The sequence below is a fragment of the Abramis brama genome (genome assembly GCF_963993115.1).
Source record: "Abramis brama genome assembly, chromosome: 10".
NCBI lineage: Eukaryota > Metazoa > Chordata > Actinopteri > Cypriniformes > Leuciscidae > Abramis > Abramis brama.
The window spans coordinates 10,205,088-10,215,565 of NC_139972.1; the positions used below are offsets into that span (position 1 = coordinate 10,205,088).

Below are 10,478 nucleotides of genomic sequence, written 5' to 3' on the forward strand. Positions count from 1 at the left end.
GCGAGTGTTTATAGGTTTATATGCATGGAAGTTTATATGTATATGCGAGTATTTATAGGTGTATGCGTGCGTCAAGTTTATATGTATATGCAAGTTATTCACAAGTGTATATGCATTCATGACTAACATAATATGTATTGGTATGGATTTCATATTAGTGTGCACGTGTATTTCATATATGTATTTTGAACATCCAATAGTATACATGTATATGCGAGTAATTTATAGGTGTGTTATGTATGTATTGATAAGCGAAGTTTGATTTAAATTAGTGGTGGGCCGTTATCGGCGTTAACGCGCTGCGTTAACGCGAGACTCTTATCGCGCGATAAAAAAAATATCGCCGTTAATCTATTCCCCAAGTTGGGTTGGGAGATGGCTCTACTCCACAAGCTATGATGACGCAATCTACCCGCGGCCGCGAGGTAAACCCGGCTGCAACGCATATTCGTCGTCATCTTAAGTAAACACGGCTGTAAGTGAAAGCTGCAACATCCATTATTTGGACTTGGTTCGGATTTAAGCCGTCCGACAAACAGCAGCAAACTATCCGAGTGTGTGGGGTAACGGTTCGGTAAGTTAACACACGACTAATCCGTTCTACCACCTCAAATTCAAAACGAAACTGAAACTGATATCACTGAATACCAGCGCGCGCGTATTATTCTCAATCCTATATATCTTAGTGGTGTAACGTTAACACATAATCTCTGTCTACGCCCGATTTTAAGAATCGTTGTTGTGTTTCTTTTTAACTGAAAAGACATCAGTTAGACAATATTATAACTTTAAATGTGGGGTTTCATAAGCTCAAAGCTATAATAAACATTAGACCTACTTAAGATCTCTGCAGCTAGTGTACTTAAATTTTATTTATCTGCAAAATTATGTTGTATACTTACAGTTTTGCACAATATATGTTCTCAAAACTACATATACCCTTTAAAAAAAAAATTAGCAGTTGTTTAGCAGGGTCTGTGTAACCTGTTCTGTAATGGTTTTATTATAATATACTGTATATCGTTATCGCAAGAGGCTGCAATGTATATCAAAATATAGATTTTAGGCCATATCGCCCATCCCTAATTGATAGCCTATAGTAGTTGATAATAACATAGGCCTTTGTTGCCTACGGACGGTAACAGTACAGTAGTAACCTTTTACAGTCTATGAGTAGAACAGCTTTCTCAAGCAGTTTGTGATGCATTTTAGAAACAGTTCCTGAGATGAGCCCCTAGTCTAATGCGCCACCTGGCTTGAGAAACCCGTTCTCAAAGACTTAGCCTACTTTTATAGTCATTATTTGGGTAGCACACATATTCTGAATGCCTTCGGCAGAATTCAAATGAGCCATTTTAATCTAGATTAATCTAGATTAATTTCAAAATTAATCTAGATTAATCTAGATTAAAAAAATTAATCTATGCCCACCTCTAATTTAAATCCTACGTGGCGCCTCATAATGCATATATCTTTTATTCCGTCAGCTGTGAGGCACCTTAATGGCACTTAGCACTTTATATTAACTTGCATTTTTTTTTTTTTTTTGCACTTGATTGTGTCTTGTACTTTATTTATTTATTTATTATACATTATGTACATTGGGCTTAAATGTGAATTCCTTCTCTGCTGGTTGGTTTTGTTGGTGAGTGTTGTTGTATGTTTATGTGTTTTATGTGGAGCATTTCTGCAAATCCAATTTCCCTTGTGGGACAATAAAGGTACTTTGACTTTGACTTTATATTTAAAAATATCCTGGTTCTTCCAAGCTTTATAATGGTAGTGAATGGGGGGCAAGATTTAAGTGGGGGTTAATAAAGGCCCTCTGAAGCAAAGCGATGGGTTTTTGTTATAAACATAACTTCAAAGATCCATGGCTTCAAAATCCCACCCTCCATTCACTCCCATTATAAAGCTTAGAAGAGCAAGGATAGTTTTAAATATAAGTCAGATTGTGTTTGTCTGAAAGAAGAAAGTTATATACACCTAGAATGGCTTGAGGAGTAAATCTATTTAAAAACACAATGCAATGGCTGAGGGAGTGAAATATATACACTGTCTGCTCAAAAAAATAAAGGGAACACTTTTTAATCAGAGAATAGCATCAAGTCAGTTAAACTCCTGGGATATTGATCTGGTCAGTTAAGTAACAGAGGGGGTTGGTAATCAGTTTCAGCTGCTTTAGTGATAATGAAATTAACAGCAGGTGCACTAGATGGGCAACAGTGAGACAACCCCCAAAACAGGAATGGTTTTACAGGTGGAGGCCACTGACATTTTTTCCCTACTCATCTTTTCAGACTGTTTTTCACCAGTTTTGCATTTGGCTAGGGTCAGTGTCACTACTGGTAGCATGAGGCGATACCTGGACCCTACAGAGGTTGCGCAGGCAGTCCAGCTCCTTCAGGATGGCTCATCAATACGTGCCATTGCCAGAAGGTTTGCTGTGTCTCCCAGCACAGTCTCAAGAGCATGGAGGAGATTCCAGGAAGACAGACAGCTACTCTAGGAGAGCTGGACAGGGCCGTAGAAGGTCCTTAACTCATCAGCAGGACCGGTATCTGCTCCTTTGTGCGAGGAGGAACATGATGAGCACTGCCAGAACCCTACAAAATGACCTCCAGCAGGCCACTGGTGTGAATGTCTCTGACCAAACAATCAGAAACAGACTTCATGAGGGTGGCCTGAGGGCCCGACGTCTTCTAGTGGGCCCTGTGCTCACTGCCCAGCACCAGGGAGCTCGATTGGCATTTCCCATTGAACACCAGAATTGGCAGGTCCGCCACTGGTGCCCTGTGGTTTTCACAAATGAGAGCAGGTTCACCCTGAGCACGTGACAGACAGGAAAGGGTCTGGAGAAGCCGTGGAGAATGTTATGCTGCCTGTAACATCGTTCAGCATGACCGGTTTGGTGGTGGGTCAGTGAGGGTCTGGGGAGGCATATCCATGGAGGGACGCACAGACCTCTGAAGGCTAGACAATGGCACCCTGACTGCCATTAGGTATTGGGATGAAATCCTTGGATCCATTGTCAGACCCTATGCTGGTGCAGTGGGTCCTGGGTTCCTCCTGGTGCACAACAATGCCCGGCCTCATGTGGCGAGAGCATGCAGGCAGTTCCTGGAGGATGAAGGAATGATACCATTGAAGGGCCACCACGCTCACCTGACCTACATCCAATAGAACACCTCTGGGACATTGTGTTTCGGTCCATCTGACATCACCTGGTTGCACCTCAGACTGTCCAGGAGCTCAGTGATGCGCTGGTCCAGATCTGGGAGGAAATACCCCAGGACACCATCCGTCGTCTCAGTAGGAGCATGTCCCGACGTTGTCAGGCATGCATACAAGCACGTGGGGGCCATACAAACTACTGAGAACCATTTTGAGTTGCTGCAATGAAATTTCAGCAAAATTGACAAGCCTGCTGCATCATTTTTTCACTTAGATTTCCGGGTGTCTTTGAATTCAATCCTCTGTAGGTTGATTATTTTCATTTCCATCAAACGATGTGGCATCCTTTCGTTCATAACACATTAACCAGTCCATATTAGTATAGATATCCAGCATGATATTTTTCCCCATTGAGATCTGATGTGTTTTCAAAGTGTTCCTTTAATTTTTTTGAGCAGTGTATATATATATATATATATATATATATATATATATATATATATATATATATATATATATTGTATGCATTGTGACTGCAATTACAATTACTTAACATTGTTAATTATTTAATTAATGTAAGATCATATTTCATATTTATGTTCAATTATTTCAGGCCCAAGGCAATTGTCTGCCTTAAATCCGTTTTATTTGGATCGCTTTATTGGAGGATCCCATGACAGTTTTTAGAGTTCTTGGAGGAATTATTAATTGTTCTATTTCTTATTGACCATTTTGAGGAAGTCCAACATACCGTACATGGCGAGAAACACAAAGATGCTCAGTGACATTATTAAAGGAGTCAGTGCTGTAAGTGTGAACCGTTTTAATTGGTCTTTTCATGGTGTTGAAGAAGAGGGCTGGTCGAGTGTCAGAATAAAAAGCATCTTCTTCCTCTTCCTCATCACTCCTGCTTCACTGCAGACTCACACAACATCTCTGAACCTTCTGATCTGAGCAACAGATAACATGGTAAGTTATATTCATACTTCTTCATCTCTTTATGCCATCATTAGTGGATCTGAAGCAGAATCGTTGTCTCATCCAAACAATGCTTTAACATAAAAAATAAGCTCCTACAAAGCCTTAAAAGAAGACTTCAGAGAAGCACAGAACACAGCAGACAGAAGTACTTGCAAACAGAAGCAGAAGTAAATACTTAAAGACCACATGTTTAAAGTACTAGGGGCCTGTTTAGCTTTTGTTTAATGCCAGGTTCTGGAACAACTTACCCAAGTTTTGTGTACCTTCCAATAATTTGATTAAGGTTTCAGCTAAGGGTGCTCTGATCAAGATTTTTGGGCAGATACCGATGAAGAATCTGATAACGGGGTCTATTTGAAGACTTCTTTTTATCATGTAGCATTATCTATCTATCTATCTATCTATCTATCTAGCTATCTATCTATCTATCTATCTATCTATTCTATTTACACACTCATAGTGACTGTTGTCAGACAAAAAATCTCATTGGATTATTACAATTAATCACAAAAGAAATGTTTGGAAATGTAAACTGATATTTCCTACTGACACACTACAGCAAAAGATATAATATAGATATAGTTCACAGTGCATTAACTAATGTTAACAAATAGGCCTACAACTTTTAATTATACACATTTATAAATGCAGTTAAAAGTGCAGTAAATAAAAAGTGCAGTTCATGTTAACCAAAGCAGTTAACTAATGAGAGCTTATTGTAAAGTGTTACCATTAAAACAATAATAAAGTTGCTTTATCAAAAAAAATTTATAACACCCAATCTAAAAAGTAATTGAACAGTCTGACAAACGCTGAAGGGATGAAAACAAATTTAAGCTTTCCACACAGCACGGGAGTAATAAAATGTAAAATACATGCACATAATTGGTATTTAGAAGACAAATAAATTGTTAAAAACTCACGTGCTCTCATTATGTTTTACAGTTTTTCTCAGTCGCTTTGGTGCATTTCTCACATCACTACATTTGCACAGCAGATAATGCAGTTCTCAAAACAATTAGTACAAACTGCAAAACCTAGTTGATAACCTGCAAAAGCGTGTCACTTGCTCAAAATGGATAGCTCATTCCTCAAAAGCAAGTATTCATGTCAATGAAAGTGTCACTGTCATCAAGATGAAAAGTCCTGACACCATTGTTTATGAACAAGATAGTCAAATGGCTTTGTCATGTTTTCATTATGACAGTTTACTCTGTAAATGTTTTCCAATGCAAAAAAGTCAGATCTTAGTGACACTACCTGAAAATGCTCAAGACAGCACTATATACTATTTGCACAGCCATTTGAAAAATACAGTAAAGTTACACATTACTGTATTTAGTGAGGTAACTGAGTACAAGACACTGAAAATGTATGTTTCACATTTTTACTGCATATGCTCTTTGCAATTCTAATTTGTTCACAGCATTGTGCAAAAGAAAAAATACACTCTTATTTACAACAAACATAAACTCCCTTTGGGTAGAGCTGTGCAAAACTGTAACCAATATTGCAGTACATATTGGAACTGAACATACAACATACATAGTACTGTAATCATTCATGCACATCCAGACGTTCCTCATCAGTGAAAGCTGAGATTCACCTGAGAGAAATTGTTCAATTTAGGAGACATTTTCAGAAAAAAAAAAAAAAAATTAAAAAAAATGTGTAAAATTTACTTGACAGATTTTGACAACTAGTTCAACATTTTTGTGTGTAATGACTCAAGCAATGAAATGAGGACAATTAGTTTTATATGGAATGACTATTCAGCATTCACAAGTATAGTTAATTTTGACTGACATGACATAAGCAAATGATAATGTTATAAAACAGCAGAGAGTTGTATGAAAGCAATTGATGCATGTCCAAAAGCCTTTGCAATTTGTTGGAAGGAATGAGAAACTGCTACTATGATGTGCACAAATGACTAAATGTTGTGGAGATTGAACTAACTGTTGTGCAAATGTAAATAGTGATGTGAGAAATGCACCAAAGCGACTGAGAAAAACTGTAATAACTCCGCCCCTTCACTTTCTGCCTGGGACGTGTGGCCTGGTTTGTGTGTCAGCGCTTTAAAACTACATATCTGTGTTTCTCTTAGTGTATTCTTTTTCTCAGCTATTTTGTCTTTTACAGTATCTAAAGGCATTCATGGTTCCATCGAGAATTCTCATCTTCCTCTGCCTGCTTCATCTGTGTGTTCAAGGCATCCAGGGCAATGTGAACACTGCTGCCCTTGCTAAAATGATCAAGTATTTTGATGACAAGTAAGTTTAATTATACTATTTAGTAAATTAAATAAAATCAACATATTAAATCAGCCAAATACAGGTCTGCTAAAAATTGTTGCATGGTGGAAAGTTGCATTCTTAGCAACAAGGCAAATACATAATTTTAAGTTTCTTAAACATTGTGATAATCTTATGTCTTCCAGTGTCCAGCCGAAGCCCCAGATGGTAACTGATGCTCCTTACACAATAGCGATCTCTGTCCCACAGTCAGCAAGGTAAACAACAAGGAACAAGGTAAAAAAAAAATATATATATATATATTTCTTGAAAACTGTGATAATGTCTTATGTCTTCCAGTGTCCAGCTGAAGACCAAGCCTGATGTTCAGTATGCAATAGCGATCTCTGTCCCACAGTCTCAGTGTACACAAGAAGGATCTGATATCCAGAATGTGTTCAGCAGGGAGGATGCAGAAAATGTGAGAAATATTCTCACTAGAGGAGAGAAATGTGTTCTTTGCACTCCATCAAAAAATGTCATTGCTGCACGACCAACACCAAAACCAAAACCAAAGGAACTTGCTGCACAAACAACACCAAAACCAGAGGAGCATTCTGAGCATTTTCTGCTCTATCCTGTAGGTAATTCTCCAATGGACAAACTTCTAGCGCTGGCAGATCAGAATAGCTGTATAGTTTTCTATTCGTACAACTCACCTTGTGTAACGAAGTGCATTCAGAGAGATAGCAATATTTTGGATGGTCTTTCAAACTGGAAGAATATCCGAAAAGAGGCAATGAATGTTTTTGTCTTTAAAAATATCTGGCACAAGGACGCCTGGAGGAAGGATCTGGACAAAGAACTCCTACAGATTGATGCAATAGTGCCTCTTTATCGGTGTGACATCAGCAATAATGTGATGGGATGTAAAAAATGTGTGAAAAAGAAAAAGAAGACAGAGCCTTTCTGTCCGCTCAATTAGAAGTTATAACTTTTTCTTTTCCTGAAAATGCTGTAAGGACTGCCCAATCGGTCCTACGGCAGTTTCCGATAAGCGGGTGAAGGTTTACTGCGTGTTCTTTTCAGCGTGGTAAAGTAACTTAATTCCAATTAATCTTTTATCTGACTTCATTTTTATCACAACCTCAAATTCATTTATACAGTATAATAGTTTAGCAGCACTTTTTTTTTTATGTAACTCTATATCTATATCTATACTCTTTACACTTATTATCCTCATTCACTCGGGTGCCAAAGTCGCAGGGTCCTCACACCGGCCCTTCACATTATGCAGGCCCATGGTCACAAACTCGCCAGTCTGATCGATAACCAGAGGTTATGGCTAAAGCAGTTCAACAATGCCGCCCACGTTTGCTATTGTTAAAAAGTACCCATGTAGCCCCCTATGGCCACCTATATTATATATAGGCTATATAACAACTTAGCTAAAGCCCAAACAATAACCATGGTTAGTACATTTAGATAATGCCGCTCCAACGCTTGCTATTACCTCAATAGTATTTTTATCTAGCCTCCTATAGTAATGCCACTGCATAACAACTCTAGAATCCCACCAGATGTGCCTCACGCTCCATCTAACCTGAGATCTAGTATTTACTTTACCCTGGACGGAGCTTTGCGGTAACAATGGATACAACGTAATCCACTAAAGTTAATAATTTATTATGTCAGGTAAATGTATCATGCCAATTACATAATCAGTTCAAAGATAATCCATACAATAACATCAAATGCTCAGAGATAAAGAGTAAAAGATGTACCTGACTCAGGAAATACATCTTTCAGACACTCTGCATTACGGCCCGATCTCATTACAAAATCGCACCGAGCCTCTTGAGGCTCTCTTATTCTATTTTCTTAAAACTTTTTTTATTTTTTTTTATCTATTTTCCTTAAGTACTCAGACCGGGGTAGAAACATCCTTCAAATGTAAAACATTTGCTAACAGTGGGAACGAGATGGGGAAGGGAGAGAACTGTAAATTGGGAGGTGATCAACTAAAGTGGGATTGTGTCTCGAATGGGGATGTTTTCTCAGAGAGTTGCCCTCTTTTCCATTTCTTCCAGTTTTTCCAGTCTTACAATGCCTGTCAGTGATTAAACGGTGGTGTGTTAATAATTGATTTCCTTCTTTCATAAAACCCAATTTTTCACCACACACACTTCTTAAATTAGTATTCTTGCAAACCTGTTATGTGCCTGCCTAATAAAATTGATTTTAATCATGTGTTATTTTTTGCATTTATTTATTATAAATGTGTCTAGACTTTGCTTTACTTGCTATTGAGTGCTTGTGCTTCACATGGAACTTATAACACAACCGTATCTTTGAAAGAGTTATTTCTCAGAAAGTATCATTAATATCCACCATTTATGGCATTACGTTATGATGTTTTGTAAGACATGGTTTTCCTGCTAAGAAAAAAAAAGTTGAGATCAAACACCCTGCAATAAAACTATAAAACTCAATAATCTGGAGAGAAGATCTCAGTAGGACACCGCCTTGCCCAAACTTCTCTCCTTGTTTTTGCCTTGTGAATCTATTGTTTATTCCCCTTACATGTTTGGTATCATTTTAAATGTCTTGGTAAAATGGTCTCAATTTCATTGCACACTGTAAAAACTAAAGGAGCCTCAAATATCCTGTCGGATACTCAAGGAACTTAAAAATGTAATGTAAGTGCCTCAAAGCTCTTTCTCCTATAGTAGGGTTACTGGAGGAGCATTGACAATATTTGAGGTTCTTGCTGGAACTTATGGGATCCTTTAAGCACTTTGTATTTAGTTCAGAGGTTCTGGAGTCACCTTTTCATTACCATGAGACCTCGAAGTGCTTTGGGGGAAAATAGAGGAACTTGAATGTGATAAAAGGGTTATTGGAAGATCTTTTAACATTTAAGTGGTTCCTGGAGGATCTCTTATGTTAAAGCCAGCATCTGGAGGAACCCAATGGTTCAGTGAGGCCAGAATGATATTATTATTATCCTATTATTACTTAAGTTTGATTCAGTATACATACCCAGGAGGATAAAGAGTTTATTCAGTCACGAAACTGCTGCTATTCCTCTGCTGTCGTCGCTTCAGTGATGCTCGCGCTGCTCGCGCGCAACAAAGCTCAGCTGATCGACGTCGTCGGGTTTGAAAGTAACGGCTCTCCTCATCAAAGCCTGCCGCATCTTCCGCCGTTTGTTCGGCTCTCCGTTACAAGGTTTGTAAACTCGCCAAAGAAATATAAATACTCACTATATATTCAAACACACATATATATAAACTAAATTTATTATACATTACTACGTTTTTACAGTGTTTACCACTCGTTTATTGTACAGTATCTGGTATGAAGGTTGTAGCCGCGATGCTAACTACGTTGATCTAATGAACAAATGGAAATTATTGACTTGTTGTCTTAGATTGATTTAAAGTTAGTCATTCAATTCAACATATTCTGTACAACTGTGTCTTCAAATTGCTGATATAGCCTAACTAATTTATTTCGTCATTGGCGTTTGTTATGAATAACAAAAGCAGGTTAATATAGTTTGGTCTGTTTTTGTTTAGCCTAACTTTACTTACTACAGGTGCCCTCATTCTCTCAAATACCATTTTGAATCCATTTAGTGGTCAATAAATATTATGTTGTGAATAATCAGCTTTGTTATTTTTTTTCCCCAGAACAACCAGTACAATGTTTCAGTGGCAACACTGAATTACAGTAAGTTACCTGCACCACATGCAAGTACTTTATTACTATGAAATCTGTGTGCAATTGTATTGTTTGACTGTGTACTTGTTTTTTAATCAGTTATTCTCTGAAAATCTTCTTCCCTCATGTTCTCAAATCTCATTCATGTTACATTCATGTAATATCACAGGTTTGGAGCCAATAATGCTATGCATTTTTTATAGGCTATACCTTAATCATATGCATTTGAATATAAGACATTTGAACCCTGAATTATAACTTCAAGTTTGGTCTTTTTCGACAAAAAAAGGAAAAAGCTATTAAATGGCTTCAGAAGACTTACAACACAAACCATAACACATGAGTTGTGAATTCATTGATTAT

The 10,478-nt window shown here is 37.7% G+C and overlaps 1 protein-coding gene across 3 annotated transcripts; it reads left to right on the forward strand.

Moving 5' to 3' along the window:
* Positions 1-307: 307 nt before the first annotated feature.
* On the forward strand, positions 308-8,639 carry LOC311090619 (uncharacterized protein). Of its 3 annotated transcripts, XM_084126031.1 has the most exons (6): positions 308-574; positions 3,912-3,981; positions 4,096-4,143; positions 6,298-6,428; positions 6,596-6,667; positions 6,750-8,633. In XM_084126031.1, exons 3-6 carry the CDS (start codon positions 4,141-4,143, stop codon positions 7,372-7,374), a joined length of 831 nt encoding a protein of 276 aa, XP_083982157.1. In that variant the 5' UTR covers positions 308-574; positions 3,912-3,981; positions 4,096-4,140; the 3' UTR covers positions 7,375-8,633. The 3 variants fall into 3 exon arrangements, with proteins under 3 accessions (XP_083982157.1, XP_083982156.1, XP_083982158.1); XM_084126030.1 differs by lacking the exon at positions 3,912-3,981 and having other exon boundaries at positions 4,025-4,143; positions 6,750-8,639; XM_084126032.1 differs by lacking the exon at positions 3,912-3,981 and having other exon boundaries at positions 4,025-4,143; positions 6,307-6,428.
* The last annotated feature ends 1,839 nt before the right edge of the window (positions 8,640-10,478 follow it).